This window comes from Dermacentor andersoni, chromosome 5 (assembly GCF_023375885.2).
Source record: "Dermacentor andersoni chromosome 5, qqDerAnde1_hic_scaffold, whole genome shotgun sequence".
NCBI lineage: Eukaryota > Metazoa > Arthropoda > Arachnida > Ixodida > Ixodidae > Dermacentor > Dermacentor andersoni.
In genome coordinates, this window is record NC_092818.1 from 158682271 (window position 1) to 158698788 (window position 16518).

At 44.1% G+C, this 16518-nt stretch overlaps 2 protein-coding genes across 4 annotated transcripts; one reads left to right on the forward strand and one right to left on the reverse strand.

Moving 5' to 3' along the window:
• The first annotated feature begins 75 nt into the window (after positions 1 to 75).
• LOC126531478 (protein BTG1-like) lies at positions 76 to 10278 on the forward strand. Of its 3 annotated transcripts, none has more exons than XM_055071194.2 (4): positions 76 to 210; positions 590 to 997; positions 4658 to 4781; positions 7703 to 10278. In XM_055071194.2, exons 2-4 carry the CDS (start codon positions 753 to 755, stop codon positions 7931 to 7933), a joined length of 600 nt encoding a protein of 199 aa, XP_054927169.1. In that variant the 5' UTR covers positions 76 to 210; positions 590 to 752; the 3' UTR covers positions 7934 to 10278. The 3 variants fall into 3 exon arrangements, with proteins under 3 accessions (XP_054927169.1, XP_050034969.1, XP_050034970.1); XM_050179012.3 differs by having other exon boundaries at positions 88 to 210; positions 590 to 1063; XM_050179013.3 differs by having other exon boundaries at positions 205 to 280; positions 590 to 1063.
• Positions 10279 to 12550: 2272 nt separating this feature from the next.
• Positions 12551 to 15955, reverse strand: Pcd (pterin-4a-carbinolamine dehydratase). The gene is made up of 3 exons (XM_050179014.2): positions 15754 to 15955; positions 13437 to 13568; positions 12551 to 12847 (listed from the first exon to the last, which is right to left on the reverse strand). Exons 1-3 carry the CDS (start codon positions 15832 to 15834, stop codon positions 12665 to 12667), a joined length of 396 nt encoding a protein of 131 aa, XP_050034971.1. The 5' UTR covers positions 15835 to 15955; the 3' UTR covers positions 12551 to 12664.
• Positions 15956 to 16518: the final 563 nt, after the last annotated feature.

The following is a 16518-nucleotide window of genomic DNA, read 5'->3' on the forward strand; positions in this document are numbered from 1 at the left end:
TGGCGGCGCAAAAGGAAAAAGCATTAAAATGCTGCTCATGAAGTCTTGATAATCTAAGAGTGACAAAATTCATCTAAGTTTATGTAAAATACGCGTCAATAAATAGGTACAAATGCTCAAATTTTGAGGTGATAATAACATTATTCACAATTTCGGCAACTGCGGCTAGGTATTCTGCATAAAAAGTCGATGGGTGAGAGGAGTTTGTTGGTAAGTCCCGTTTGTCAAGTTTATTCCACCATGAATTTTCGTTTCTTCAGGCAATATTTTAGTTTTTCAAGTGAGTTGGCTTGAATATATCGTCATTAATGCTAATCCGTTGGGTAGCTTCGCTACATTTTCCTTAAAATGAAAGTGGGAAAACTCGCCACGACGCTTGGCTTTGTTAGCGAGCCGACCGCAAAGCGTCGATTTAGATCAGCCAGTTTTTCTGTGAATTTCTTGCGGTTTGTTAACCGCGTCGTACTCTGCACACTGTAGCGGCATCAGATGTTTTGATCCGAGCTTTTTGGCGCTCTTTTTGGCCACTGCGTGTTCACCACCTGAGCGCGGACTGACCGTCCGCTGTCCCTTTCCCCTTCTCACGCAGTGCTCTGACCGTGTGGAAAGTTGAAGGCGTCGGCGATCCAGAGGCTGCACGCGCACACATCGAGGTCGTGCGCGCGAAATCCCCGCAGGAGGCTGCCTGCCCTGCCTGTGTTAAATGTCTTTTGCGTCGTCTGTTCTGCGCGGAGGAAGTCGGTCAGCGTGCGATGAAGGACGAAGTCGACGCGGCGGTCGCGTTTCTGGTGCGCGTCATCGCTAGGAACTCGAGCTTGGACCGGGTGCAGCTGGACGCCTTGGGAGAGCGGCTGCGGTGTGTCCTAACCGAGAGGTTCCGCGACCACTGGTTCCCCGAGCGGCCGTCCCGGGGACAAGCGTACCGGTGCATTCGTATCAACGAGACGGAGCCTCGAGAGCCTGTGCTAGAGCAAGCATCACGCCGCTGCGGCCTCGGGTACGATGATCTCTGCCTGCCTGCCGAGCTGACCATGTGGGTGGATCCCGAGGAAGTGGGCTGCAGGTGAGGGGGGGCACAACGCTAGAACAGTTGTACGCGTAGTGCCGGCAAGTTTTGAAAATCCTGCCGAGAACGTCACCGGTATGTTGGTGTGGCGAAACTGCCATCAGAAATGGACTCGCGAGAAATAAATTTTTATCTACTAGGATTTGTAACACATTGAAAGGGAATTACATTTGTATGGCCTCTATCATCCCCTTTGTAAACTGAAACTAGTGCATTTTTGGGCACTGGCTTCTTCTATAAATAACAATTTTTTTAGTTTAAACACGACAACACGAGATTGGAGACTGGACAAGTTGCTATTCTCAGCTGAGTTTTATTACATCACACCCTTACTTATAAGACAACCAGGCTTGAGGGAGTCCTAAACCTTGGTCATGGTGGGGAAAAAATAAAGTACGCAGATAGCATACGCTGCTGTGAACATCGCAGCCAAATTTTCCAGTTGTGCACGGCGTGTACAGCTCAAAAGTGGAGCACGAAGTCACATATTTCTCAAACATTTCCTTTTCAAACAAGGCCTTCCCCTCACCCGCTTCGAAGCTGCCGGTGGCTTGCATATGTTGTCACATGTAAGAGTCCCACAGATAGCTGCTATTGGCTGATAGCTGACATCAATCAAGAAGTGTATTTGGACCAATCCAATTCTTCTTACTACTACTGTGTTTATTATCAAGAAGAGGGCCAGAAGATGGAGTAGCTCACTATGTTAAGTTAGAAAAACAGGGATAAAGTGCGTCAGAAAGGCTGGCCAACATTTTGATAGATGGACCTATCTTTGTCAAAGGCGGCCTTGTCATCCTTGGCGGGTTAGCGTTTGAGGATTAGTAGGGTGATGTCACATGCTTTTGGCGGCGGCTGGCTGTCAAGGAAGAAACAGGAAAAAATATGAGTGCTGTAATTTGGCATTTCTAGGCGTTGTTGCGGGAAGGACAAGCTTGAAATACAAGGCAAAGAGAGCGGGAGAGGGTGGCAGGAGAAGAAAAAAGAGAATGTGGTGGGTGTGTTGTTCGGGGAGGGAGAGTATGGTATGACTCCAGAGAACTGGACAGAAACAGTAGGTGTCATAGGTGGCTTGTGTTTATGGTTTTATAAAAATGGTGCGGTCAGTGTGGGAGCAACTGAAGGAACATGAGTTGGAAGAATGACCCGAGTGGCCTAGTAGCAGTGCGTTGGGAAATTTTTCAACATATTAAGATGGCAACAAGGAGTCTGGAAAAAAAATGGGGGGTAGTGGGAAGCAGACGCAGGGGATGGCAGCAAGTTGGTCCTTAGAGGGACGGGCGTAGGCATCGTCGCGAGGATATACAGCAGTGGCGTGACCCTGTGAGGTGGACACACTGAAAAAGATTTTCCTACGTTTGGGACTTTGGGATGGTGTTGGTGGCGATCTAAATAGAAAAATGAGAAAGAAGGAAAAAAGAAAATGCCATAAAAAGCAAGAGGGAGCAGTTGTACATAGCAAAAGTGTACAACTGCCCCCTCCCACTTCTGCTGTTTCGTTTTCTTTTATTAACCGCCAGCAACACGTCCCAAAGTGAGCACAAATGCGCACTCCAGCCCTGTCTTTTTCTACGGCTCTGCCATGCACGAAGTAAACGTTGTGCATGTAGCTGCAGAGTCTGCTACATAGCATAAATACTGCTGCAGGATGCCAGGACTAGCCTGGTTGGCGAGAACAACTATGTTTGGCGCGTCGTAGGTGCCAAAAACGAAAATGATGGCATGTACGTGAACATGCAAAACCAAATTTGAACTGCACGCCACAGTAACGTTCAATAGGCGAAGTGTTGTGGCCACACGCTGCTCCACCGTAGTCTTTGCTGTACAAGGCGTTGAAGAAAGAGTGGGAACACTGCGAAAGGGATCAAAGGCGATCTGCGAACGCATTGAAGTCCTTTTTCCTGCAAAGTATTTCTGAAATAGTCAAGTTTAACTTTGATAAAAAGGTGGTTCAGGACCCCTTTAAGGAGCATACACGTGAGATCACTTGGATCGGAATGTGTAATTGTTGCTTCTGTTGCTGTCTACAACACTGAATTTTGTTTTTAGAATCCTTGGTGATATTCACTCTGTTGATGGGTCTGTCATGATGGCTTCTTTGTGCATGCTTCTTAGTTCTGGTTTTCTTATAAGTAGGGGTGTGGACGTAAGAAAAATGTCATTTGAGAGTAGCACCTTGTTGTGTCTCCTTTCTTGTGTTGTCCTGTTTGCACTAAATATTATTATGAATACGCACCAACTAGCCTGTGAACGCATTCTGCTGAGCTTATATAGTTTACTTACCACTGTGCTTAGTCGGCTGCAATACGAAATGAAGTGAGCACATCAGAGTGGGAACAAAACAACAGTAAGTGAAGAGCTGCACCCTGTATGCATCAACGACAAGTACTTTAGAAAACTAGGAAAAACTCCATGTTCATTCCTTGTTCTTAGCCCTTTCCTATTTTGCATATTCATAAATGTGTGCTTTTCTGCCTGGAAGAAAAACTAAAGAAACTGGACAGACGTAGTTGTTAAGGGTTGCTTGTGAGCTATGGCTAATGCCAAATTATCTTTAGATCAACTGTAGAGAATGAACAAGTAAAGGCAGATAAATTTCAGAGGCAGAAATACACCTCAAAAGTTATATAGCTTATAGCTTATACCTATATGTAGTCATTGAAGATGTGATATACGAGGGCGAATCAAAGTCTTTGCCCCTGTTATTTATTAGCCAAAATAAGGTACATATAGGCAATTACAAATATACATACTATTCTACGTACCTTACATGATTTTCTGCATAGTCCCCACACCGGGTCAGACATTTGTCCTGTCAAAGCACTAAATTTGAGATGCCCCTGCAGTAGAATTCGTATGGCTGCCTATGGAACCAATGTCATTGTCATGCAAGTCTTCACGGACTTTTGCGAACTCACACCACCACCACCTCACACTTATCAAAGCGTGACAGCTCTCCCCATATGTGGGCAGTTGTATTTCCCTGTGGATTTCAATGGGTGTTCGTTCCTTGCTCCATAGAGAATGAATCGCACTTCGTTGCTCGTACACTGTGAACGTACATATGAAACTCAACTGCAGTCTTCCATAACTGACAGCTGTGCGGTGCCGTGGAGATACTGGCAGATAAGGCTGGGCAGGTCCAAGAAAGGTCCTCCGCTGGGAATAGATATGTTGACTTCGTATTTGCAGCTGTAATTTGGCTCAAAAAAAAAAAAAAAAAGGCAAAGGCTTTGATTCGAACTCGTATATTACCTTCAGTCATGCAGATGCAATTTGACTCGAACATACTAGTAGTAGGCATATGAGTGCATATATCCTATTTTACTCGGATGCATATTAATATTCAGAGTACTCATTCTCATCGCCTTTAAGCATGATTTGCTTATGTCAACTTTTTTATTCACAACAGGGTGCACTAGAATATGCTTATGCAGTGCCTCTCGTCTCTTCAGATATGGATGAAATCTGCAATATAACTAGAATTTTATGATGGGGTTCACCAGGCATTTCTTAAAAAGCAGGAAGAATATCGGTGCTGAAATTTTCTGTACAACCTTCCTTTCCTCTTTTTTTCTGCTCTTTTCCCAGATTTGGAGAGCGGCGTGGTGTGTACTATGTGCTAGCTTCATTCAAGGGAGGCAGGAAGGATAACTTCGTGGACCAAATCAACATTGATGAGTTGGAGCAGCGTTCTGGTGACCGGCCAAAACAGGTAATGGTATGCATGGCTCTTCATGTAAGACCATATCTGCTGCAGAGTTTGCTGCTGCTTTTGCTGTCGTTGTCTATGGGGCAGGTTGAATGATTTTTAAGGAGGCTGGTTCTTCTCTTTGCCATGACCTTGGTCGGCATGCTGCAAAGCGCAGCTGGAGATGAGGACAGGTAAAGATTAGGAGGAAATATCCCATATGTTAGAAGCGACGGCTTGAAGAGGCTTTAGGGAGAGTGATGTCAGGGCCTGTCCTTGGTTTTTCTTCCATGCTAAGCACAGTTATACTTCTTTTTTTTTTTTCAGTGCCACTCGCCAGGCCCCATAGCAAATTTTGGTTATACCCTGGAAGTTATGTGTTCTCTAGGGAGCGCGCTGCCGAAAAAAATTTTCAGATCGGCTCATTAATAGTCGAAATATAAATATTTATGTGCCGTGAACCCATGATTTCAGCAGGCGGCCTCCACAGCCAAGCAAGACGCTCTCTTTACTCGCCCCGTCTAGCCTACGCAAGTGAAATTCCTTCCCTGCGTTCTCTCATACCGGACCTCAATGATCGCGTGACGCATACGTCGCAGGCCCCGCCTTCATCTTTTCTTTCTCCTCGCTCCCCCCCCCCCCCCTTCGGCACTACGCACTTTCCCAGATGGCGTCGCGCATGAGCTGTTGTGTCATTCGCGCAGCGGTGTGCACAAGGTATGACTAGCGGTATAATTGAGTGCTACACGAATACTGAGGCAGAACGAGCAGATTGCAGAGCATGATCATGCGCTGGAACACAGTAGAAAATGGCATAGTTTCGGTACCTGCGCATGTGACCACACAACCATGGGAACAAGCAGACGAATCGGAAGTACATCTCTCTTGCTTCGGTGTGAAGTAAAAAAAAAACACGCAGACATTCCATTTGTGTGTTTTATTATTTCTCTAAACTTCAATTCGTCAATTCAAGCAATAGATCGCACAGATAACAGATGTTGTCTTGAATAATTCTCGAAGTCGCGTGCCGCCACGTATGTAGGCGCAGGGGCACGACTACGTCACCATCCGGCTTGGAGTGCGGCGGCCGCGAGAAGGAAAAACGGCGTTCGGATTGAAATTTCAGATCTTTCCGCAGCACGTAGTGATGTAATACTTTGCAGACACAATCGTTATCGCGCAATGTATGCTCTGCACTTGTCAGCTCAATATGGCCAGACATGGTGAGGGGCCCTTTAGAGATTGAGCGGTTTTCGAGAAATTTCAAGTGCTTCTGTTTGCTTACTGGAAAGTTAGTTGCAGAATAGTCCACTCTGAAGAGTGCAGTAGCTAAAAGGCTCCTGAAAGAATTCTTGCAGCTGTCCACAAATGCATGGATTCAATAGGGGAGGCTCTTGGGAATGATCCGAGTCAACTTTAACCCCTTAAGTGTTTTGTATGAGCGAATCTCACCAACGCGATCCTGCGTAATTTTGCTTTGGACGAGCTCAGCTCGTCGGCAGCAGTAAACCTGTTTTCAGAGCAATTTAGATGAACTCAGCACATCCACTTAGTTTTTATGCTGCTACATAGACGGCTGCAGTGCCAGCATTTGAAATCCATCGTTATTTCTCTTTTTTGTTTTACTACATAGATTTCGGCATTTCTTCAGCGCCTCAAAGGCTGCATCAGTCTTCCTGCTCTGCCACATAGATGGCAATCATTTTGTCAGTGCTGGAGAGGCGCATTAATTGCAGTCTTCCTTTCTTTTTCTACTAAATAGATGGCAATACTTTGTAGTGCTCAAAGACCACATTTCTGGAATTGCATGCTTTTGCGCCTTTTGACAGGTTTGGGATGATGTCTGCCACTGAAAGCCCGCATGTGAGTCATGTGTGCAAAAGAAAGCAGCTGGAATCTCGCAGTAAAAGTGACAGTGAAAGTGATGCACTAGTTCTTCGAGCGTAGAGGATGATGATAATCTACTGATCACTTCTACTGAAATTGACGGTTCGGAAAGTGAAGACGACATTGACTTGGCTGGACAGTAGTTCAACATTCTCATACTTTAGAGATGAAGCAAATCGGTTGAAAAAGCTTTAGAAGGGTTTTCAACTAACTGAATTTTCAAACTAAGCCATGAAGAAAAAAAAGCGAAACAAGGTCACTTTTGGTCAAAATAATAAACCTCTTGAAAATGAAATTTTGCGCCACATAGAAAGCTTATTTAAGATAATGTAGGTATAGAGGAGCCTCCGTGCACAACTTTATATCTGAAATATGAATGGAAGTATCACTAAAAGCTTTCAAACATACCCGTTTTTCATGCCAAAACTTTGGTGGGCCAATACTTTCTCCCGCCCAAGGAACAGCAGCATGCCATGATAAACCACGGTAACTGCAGGGTTTCGTGCTCTTCAGCAGGGCAGTGTATTATTGCTTTTGTTAAATAGCCTGATCTGAAGGAAGGAAAAGCAGAGGAACAGCAGGAACCTCTCATTGCAAATTAGCACCACTACATCATCCCAGAGGGTGTTCAGATTAGATTGCGCGTGTTGCACCGCATAGGGAGAGCATTAGTACATCCAATATATAGCAAGCTGATAAAATATTAGAAATAAAAATTTGCTTGAGAGGTACCATTAGTGTCTTTTGTTGATTCCTAGCTGGGACTGACTGGTTTCACTGGGCACAAGAACCCCTACGCATTCTCTACACTACACAACTCTAGCGGCACTGCTCTCGTGTCGCTGCACTTCCTGGAAATTTTACTTAGCAGTGAAGTCTTGCCACAAGAGGCAGAAATGTGCAGAGTCAAGGCAAGAATTATTCTTCCTGTCTTTTTTCTTTTTAATGTAAAAGTGTTGACTGAATTTCATTTTCTATTTCTTTTCAATGTTGTGGCATGTGTTCCTGCAAGACCATTCGATGGTAACATTAAGAGCCGCTTGGTGCATCTGTTACAGTCCCTGCCAGAAATGGTATCTGGACGGAAGCGAGGCGTTGGCAGCGGCAGCGCCAGGGCTTCACCCTGGGGTGTGGCACCTCCCAAAGGCCCCACGACCTTCAGCCCGCCGCAGTTCCTGTCGCGTGGCGGCACTCTGTGGAACTTGTCGGCTGGCCTTCCCCCATCTACGACACCGGGCCAGAAGCCTGACAAGTACCATTGGGTCAACAAGGCACTCGTGAAGGCTTGACGGCCCCGTTCCCTCCATCTTTTAAATGCCATCATGTTTTTAGAGCTCTTTATGAGCCACTTTTTGGGCTCTCAGCTCGGGCCACAGAAATGTTTAGCCTTGGCTGATGCAGGACACTTTCTGCATTACAAACCTGCGTCGCCTTTTTCATCCCGTAAGGCATTTGGGGCAGTAGAAAGAAAGCTGCTTCATCCCCGACTTGGAAGTTCTGTTCTTTTGTTTTGATGTTGCCCTTGCTTATTCATCAAGCCCAAATCAAAATTATACAAGATATTTACACTGCCCACACTGGCACTGTAATGATCCTGTGTTCTCGAACCGGTGTATCAATGATGTGCACTTTTGTGTCACATACTGCGGCTACCAACCTGCTTGTCATGTAGCCTGGTGATTTACTTTAAATTACTTGTCCTTTTAAGGCCATTACATTGTCAATGTATGCAGTAAAATTTGTTTTCAGTATTTTCTTTATGATAGCGACTGTACACTTAGGCAGTACAATGCAGCTATATATCACTGCAAACATGCAGCCATATCTTTTTCTTCTTTGCCTGGTATTGACCTCGCATGTGAATTTTCAAAATATTAATTTCCCTCGCTGTTTAGAGCTTGCACGCGCATTCCTTGATGGTACGAAGCCAAGGAGCTGGTGTACTTAATGTTTGCAGCTTGACAGTTGTTCAGCATTCAGTGTGAAATGACTTAACCAGTGTACAAGATTTTGGCAGAAGTGCTGTAGAAGAATGTTGCTCTACATTTCCCTGTTGGGATTCGGGTGAGGTTGCTCCATTGGTGCGTTGGCCCATACGTGGTGTAGTGTGATTGGCTTTTGCCATGTCCCGTCTACTGCCTGCATTGTCAACTAGCTGCTGCTGCAGCTGAGGACAGCTTACCCTTTACAGCAGAAGTCTGCTGGAAGAATGCCATAAGTAATGGTATTGCTCTTGAACAGATTGGTGCTTTGTCCTAAAATTCCCTGCTGCCATGTTAGCAACTTCAGAGTGCTCTTGAACTGTGAATAGAGGCAAGAAATGATTTGAGCCTTGAGTGCTAATCCTTTAAGACTATTAGGGGACAATCTGAAAGTCCTTGCAAGGGCTGGTACTTGTATTGTGCCTGGTGCTTTTCTGATCAATGTTTTCTTTGTGTTCTGATGCCCGTGTCATTTGCTTTTGCACCTGGTTCGCGTGTGGCCAGAAGTAGTACAAGTGCACAAATGTATCAAGCCACATGCGTTAAGCACCCTCCTGCATGCAACTTGCAGATGCAACTTAAAAGGACTTCTTTTGCAACGCAAACTTGAGAGATTCAAGCTTTTGACAACAGATTTAAGGCTACCTCTTCAGCGTGTAGACGTCACTCGGCATATTCAACAGAAGGCATACCTGTGATGCAGGAATTTTGTGATTTCTATACAAAGTGCTCTTGAAGCTGCTTTTACTCTGGTGCACTGTGTGTCGTCATTTCACACTTTTATCCTCTGTGGCGGGACCTCAATCATCGTCATCCCCCCTCGCCTCTTCCTTCCATTCCTTGTCTTTATTTCACTGTGCAGGTTTTTTGCACAGTAGTAGTCTTGTACAATGGCATGGACATCCCAGTGAACAATGCGTACAGTATTTGATACCAAACTACTAAAGCTGAGAAGCAAGCATGAGATTTCATGTCGCTAGTGCATCCCCTGCTGTAGCTACTGCCCATGGTGTGTGTATGTGCAGCTCACTGTTGCAAGTTGTTTCCTCATTTTGCAAGAACCATCTTGAGACTACAGAATTGTTTAACAGAAGGAGCCATATCATCATCTCATTGAGTTCATGCATCCATTCAAACTGCCTAGTTTTTTAGTGCAAATGTCACAGTCATGTGCATGATCTTGCTTGTGCTCCAAAATGTGTTCAATAACATTGTTTTGTTCTTTGCATTTTCATATTGAAAGCACTTTAGTGTTTCCCAGGAAGCCATTTTGTGTCATTTGGAGTGAAAGAATCAACTGTTTTTAGGGGCTTTTCCCATATTTCTTTCTACTGGCCAAAATAAGGGATCAAGAAATCGCCTTTTGCAGCGAGCGTAAACATCATGTTTTAAATGTTCTCGTGCTTCGAGCCTTGCAGCGGTGGGCCACAAATGCCATCAGGGAAGCTATCCTACGTTCTGTTAGTGTCATTATTTAAGCTACTAGGCCAAGTAATATATATATATATACACAAATTCTAGTATTTGTAGCTGTTGTCCTGCTACTTTATGTGGTGTTCCGGTGGTGTCTAGAAAATTACTTTGTGATATGTACTGTGCTCTTTTTGCTGGATGCCCAACCTTTTATTTGTATTAAAGGCTGTTGATGCTTATGCCTTTGGTGTGCCCAAAAGATACACCTGTATGCTTCGATGCTTTGCCCACATTGGTAAGGCAAGTGTTTTACTACAAACAAGTTTTGACAACTGCAGGGAAATTTTGGACAGCTATAGCAAGCCTAAATTCATGTAGCATAGGTGTAGAACAGCCACCATGTTATGTTTCGCGTTTTATATACAAATTGATGTGTCGTGAAAAACTTTTTTAAAATATATATATTTTAATGCTAGAATTAGACTAATTGCCAGCATTACCACTTGCTGAAAACTACTTGGAACCTGGAACATTATTTATTTACTTCAACATACTGCAGTCCAAAGGGCTACCACATGAGTGGGGAGTAAAAAAAACAAAGATGGCAAAAAAAGGGGGGAAAAGAAAGTCAGTGCCCTTCTACTCTGTGAAGAAGGATGACCAACGAAGCCGACCAACGACCAACGATGTGGGCCCCTTAATGGCAAACTGCACCTTCACCGCGGGTTGGCCCGGCGTTACACTATCTTCGGGATCGGTCCACCTAAGGGCAGTACTTAACGCCTGCATCACCTCCACCGTACCCGGCATTGCACTATCTTCGGGATCGGTCCACCTAAGGGCAGTACTTAACGCCTGCATCACCTCCACCGTACCCGGCATTGCACTATGTTCATGATCGGCCCACGCATGGGGAGTTTTGCGTCTGCACGCGGACACGATCCTGGGGAACTAGCCCATAACAGCTTGGCTGTAATTTGCTGTAAAATTGGTAGTGCCGAGGGGTGCCAACAAGCCAGCTGTGGAAGAATACAACGATGCTGGAGTCAATTGTGATGACGGCAGTTTTGTGTTAACACACTGACACAATCCTGGGGGCACTATAGTAGGATACAACTTGAAAAAAAAAACAGCAGGTGGCAACTGAGGCACACGAACCATGCGTCATCATGTTACTCCGCTAGACTATTACCGAAGCGAAGTCTTCGTCATGCGATATTTTCAAAATGTCGTACTTGGTATCTCCGGAGCATCTGCTGATCTTGTCTTTTCATCGGCGGAAGCGATGAGGTGTGCAACAGACATGGACTTTGGAGTCTGAGCATTTCATTCCTCAAAAGTCCACAGTACAATTCATTTCACTGCTGAGCCCGTTTTACTCGTGAAACTCCAATGCCAACTGAAGTGAAACTTGACAGTAAATAGTTGCAGCGAAGCAAGCATTTTATTTTGGTTCAATAAAGAATTAGGCTTTCGCTGTTCCGCAATAATAGACGAGTGAAAACGTATAAAATGACACGCTTATAATTTTGTGGTTACCGCCTTATTCAGGTAACGGGGAAAGTTTGAACTACAAACTATTTGCAACCTCACGGAGGAACAGTGGCTGGCAGTTATGAGAGCGTGGGCGGAGATTCACTGCAGTCTTAAGTTGTATCCGACTATGGAAACAGTTTTCGTGAAACAAAACAAGGTGCAATCAAAATCGGTGGCTAACAATGTACAAGAGAAATTCAGCAGGCGATGAAGATTGATCATGCCCAGGTGAAACATTCTAATGTTTTATTGTCTGAACAAAAAAAAATGAACCAGTGCAATGCCTAGGCTTGACCTCCAAGGTTTGGTGGCATACTGAAGTGTTGAAGGCCGCTCTTTCAGATCTGTGTCATGTTTAGCAACCACCAAGTACCTGTGCTCTGTCTGCTAAGGTGCTTATTTAAATGCTCTTAATTAAGCAATTACCAGCCCTGTAGCTTTTCCAAGGGTGCTTCAATAGTACACTGCTTGTAACCAATTTGGCCAAGGCGAAATTTTGTTAGCTTTATTTAAGGGTTCATTGCATATTATTTGGTTTTTCCGTCCAACCATTCCTAACCATCATCAAGTGCTTTCAGAACCAGCCCAGTGCAAACACTGGCTGGAGTGTCCGGGATGGGAAAGCATTAAAATACACACGTTTTTTCTGTCAGCAAAATCAAAGTTTTGGCAAAAGCATGCAGGAAAGTAGAGTGGCAAATGCTCTTATATATGTTGGAGCATTTTGCCTTTGGCTTCTAGAATTCCACGAGCGCCAACACGTGCAGTTGGCATCAAAAATTTATGCATTGCAAGATGCGAGAAAAAAGTTGTTTTTCACAACCTGGTATTGGGACTTCCAGTCTGTGCTAGTATATGCGAACATAGTGCTGTACACTTTTACTGGCTACCGTCAGATTTCCAAATTCCGCAGTCTAAACTTTTGACAGCGACTGTGCACATATGAAGATATTAATTAAAATTATAACATTGCGATGTTGGTGCGTGATGTTTTTATTGAGACAATAATTCCGACAATGTTAAATTCTTCCCTTTATGCGCACAGTTGGCACATTTGTTAGGTGAAATTCACGAGCTTCTTGATGACCACTAAGCAGCCACGTTCTTGGCAGCAACTTCAATAAAGTTGGCAAGCTTGACGTCGTTGTTGGAAAGGCCGCCGACATCGTGGGTGCTGAGGGTTATCTGGACCTTGTTGTAGACATTGAACCACTCCGGGTGGTGATCCATCTTCTCGGCTTGCATTGCTATACGTGTCATGAAGCCAAATGACTGAAAAAAATTAGATTGCAATTCTCACACTTAGTCATGAATTGTACATCACATATATCATTGTGAGGTGTTCATGGACAATGATAGCTGTATGCTGCACTAGCAATATCATCACTCCATGTTTCTTGCAAATAACCTGCCATAAAAGCTCAATATAGATTTCTGGTAGCCTTTGCAGCAGTTTACAGGTCCTATCTTAGACCCATGGCCTATGTATTGGGCATGCTCAGACTAGTGAATGAATAAAAAATTAATCTATTCTTATAACCTCTATGATATGCATCATCCCGAGTAAATAAAACAGGTGAATGTCAACGACAGTTATTGTTTGCTATATGCAATCCCCAGCATAAATGTTCTGACAGGCGAAAGGTTCTCCAGAGGTATTTTGACTTCACCTGTACAAGATATACATTATCCACAGTAAATAAAATGGGTCAATTTCAACTACATACTTTACTTGCTATATGCAATCCAGAGCATAGATGTCCTGCCAGGCAGAAGATTCACTAGAAGCATTTAGACTACAGCTGTGCGCTAACAAAACTGTGAAGCTTATGATGGAAATGCATAAATACCTATGGCTTACCTGGTTGAAATTTTTAAATAGAAATTCCTTGTATATTGCATCACGGTCTTTGACTTGTGTCCAGCCAGCATCAAGCAGGGGTGTGAGGCTGGTCTTCCTCTCTTCATCGTTAAGCTTTGCCCTCTTGGAAGCCTTGGAAGATTGCAAGGGACAGAAAATAACAGTGAACCCTCAGCTACGGCTTGTTTTTCCATTTTCCCTTTTACTGCTGTCGTTAAGCTTCGTCCTCTTGGAAGATTGCAAGGGACAGAAGATAACAGTGAACCATCAGCTACGGCTTGTTTTTCCGTTTTCCCTTTTACTGCTTAAGGTTCACTGCCTGTACTCAACACGTGTAGTTTCCCAAAGGCTTTCCTGGTAGATCTTTTATACCAAGAAGGTGTTGGCCTGTCTCAGCCATGCTACAATTTCACACGAAACAAGTGAGCAATGTCACGGGCTTGCAAAATGCAGCACACACAATTGTCAATTGTACAGCTCCAGCAAAACTATTCCCGACTTACACATGTGCTCTGAAAGTATCTTTTCAAATTTCCAGGAAAAGTGCTCTTGAATATTAGCAACACAATTCCATCACGGGGTCCACAGACTGGAAATGCCCTTCAGAGACAATATTGCATCTCCCGAATTATGCGAGGGCACAATTTTGAACTGACCTTTATGTGTAACATAGCATTCCATAACTTTATCACAAAGGGAATGGGGCAGGGCTAAATATTTTGAACTTTAGAACAGATTGTCATATGTATACAAATCAAGATTTTTGTGAATCATGCTGAATAAGCACTTAAACTGCTAGCTGGCACTTCCAGTGCTTCAACAACCGTAACGCAAGATGGAGTTTCCCTCGGGTGCTTTACATATGAAGGTCTGTACAAAATTGTTTGCAGTTTGCTTACATTAAAACTTCTTTAAGCCGCACCATCTTGTAACTGTTTTTAGTATGCAGTTGTCATTCTCTTCATGGCTGTTCAAGTTTAAATGTGCCTATGTCGTTCAGTTGCCTGCTGTGGCAAGAAAATGACTGCTTCCTCACTTGTGAATTGCACTGCAGAATACCAGCAAGCAACACTCTTCACACATGCACAGCAAATATATTTTGGAACTATTGATAGCCTAAGGATTTTCAGGAAATAAGGTTAAACTGGCGCTTGTCTTCATGCTAAATACTGCAATGTTTTGTGAAAATGATTGTCTGCCAAATTAATCTACCCAGTGAAGGGGACTTGTGCTATTATTCAGCACAGCTAGGCGATCTGTTGCTAGCCCCTTCCATGGGGCTAGTGGTTCTCAAATTGCCGGCAGCGTTGACGTCAATGCTACTCGACCAATCTGCGCCAACCCTGCTCTGTGCACTCTTCTCCAATAAGTTAGCGAGCGAAGAGAACGTTCTGTTGGTTTTTAAATCGTTTCCCAACACGAGTGAAGTATAAAACATATGAGCGCCGAAAACGCCCAAAGAGTATATTGATCGAACCAGGCATGATTCAACCACCAAACTGCCAACGAAAGTAACAGGCAGCATTTGTTCGAATGAAGTATGGTTCACCTCCACAGCTTTGCACGCAGTACGCAAAAACTCGTCTTGCAGCGTTCACCCAGGCGCGTGCACTGCAGCCAATCGCTAATCGCAACCGGGCAACGACTGCCGTAGGAAGTCTCCGCTTTGCTAGAATTCGCATCTGAATTCCAACTGATAGCTGTTAACTGGTTGCCGGATCGCATAGTTATTACAGTAACACGTCTCCACTATGCTAGAACTTGTTTTTAAAAGTTCCAGCGATATAGCGTCACGCTCCATTGTCTGCCAACTGGAGCGTCGGACAGCGTAATTAAAAGATCATGTGCTGAAAATATAGCATTGTACATCTTTCGCAACAATGAAGACGTCATAAAGTCAGCGGTAAAAATATATTTTGCTATATACCAGAGCTGCATTTTTTTTTTTTTTTTTGCTTTCGTTTGCGTTATTGCTAACAAAATCCATGAATCTGTTCGAACTCTGCAACCTATCGAATTCGGCAATTTAAATGTTTTATTAGTATTTTAATAGACGACCTGTTCAGCATTACGTCCAGACTGCTCGAATTTATAAATCCTCTTAAAAAGCAAAGGCCACACAGAACGTGCCGGGAAGGCAATTATGCTCGTTGGAATGGCGCCGACGGAAAAAGGCCCAACCACTTGTTGATAGCGTTTCACCTCAAATTTCGCGCATTTTCTGCTGCACACAGCAGACACACTTCGGCAAAATCGAGCATTACAACTGCTTCAGCGGAGTAATCATGCCTCGGGCTTTCCCTGCATTCGTGCTTACCATTTTTGAGAGCCAACGTGCACACCGCAGAGCTCCAAGACTCACTGTGGGCTGCAAAACTAGACAACGTCTCAGAATCATTGCAGATAAAAAGAAGATAAATATGCCCTCGGGTGGAAAGTAATGTAAAACCAAGACCAAGGTCGGCTGCTACGCCAGCCGGCCCAGCCGGCCGGCCGGGCTTCGCGGATTGGCTGCGTATCCGACCGGCGATCCGACTGGACGGATCAAAGTTGCCGGATTGCAGGGCTTGAGTGGCGCCCATGGTGGCGCCATGAGTGGCGCTGTTCAGCCGTTCTGACTAATATTGAGGGATTTTAGTTCTGACCGGTTCTGACCATCTGACTGTTCTCTGGCGCCGGCTGGATGGTCGAGTAATTTTTTTTATTCTATTAACGAATAATCATTCATCATTTTAGCCTTTAATCGATCAGTCGCTTTCGACGCAGGGTTTGTCATCGATTAAATTATTAATCAAAATTCTTGTCGGGCACTTTTAAAAAGCTTGAAGCACAGTTATCTACTTTGCTGGAGGCCATTTTATGTTTGAGAGGTGGAGCCAAGTTTGAAACACAAGTGTATAAACGTTTGATAAAGGATAATCTTTATATTGTGAAAGGTTGACATAATAGTTCTGCGGAAACCCGCAAGGTGGAGAGAACTAATTAATAGATGGAAAATGAGACATCCACCCAAACGTAGCTAAGTGCTACAAAGGAAACCCATACAAGTTGCACGAAATAAAAGCTTCTCAGTTGAAAAAAA

What these genes read in the sequence shown, in the direction of transcription:
- LOC126531478 (XM_050179012.3), top strand. Translation starts at nt 753, where the DNA reads ATGAAGGACGAAGTCGACGCGGCGGTCGCGTTTCTGGTGCGCGTCATC. An exon ending in CCCGAGGAAGTGGGCTGCAG is followed by an intron (nt 1,064 to 4,657) that starts GTGAGGGGGGGC and finishes CTCTTTTCCCAG; the next exon opens with ATTTGGAGAGCGGCGTGGTG. An exon ending in CTGGTGACCGGCCAAAACAG is followed by an intron (nt 4,782 to 7,702) that starts GTAATGGTATGC and finishes CATCTGTTACAG; the next exon opens with TCCCTGCCAGAAATGGTATC.
- Pcd (XM_050179014.2), bottom strand. Translation starts at nt 15,834, where the DNA reads ATGATTCTGAGACGTTGTCTAGTTTTGCAGCCCACAGTGAGTCTTGGA. An exon ending in CACGTTGGCTCTCAAAAATG is followed by an intron (nt 13,569 to 15,753) that starts GTAAGCACGAAT and finishes CAATCTTCCAAG; the next exon opens with GCTTCCAAGAGGGCAAAGCT. An exon ending in TATTTAAAAATTTCAACCAG is followed by an intron (nt 12,848 to 13,436) that starts GTAAGCCATAGG and finishes AATTTTTTTCAG; the next exon opens with TCATTTGGCTTCATGACACG.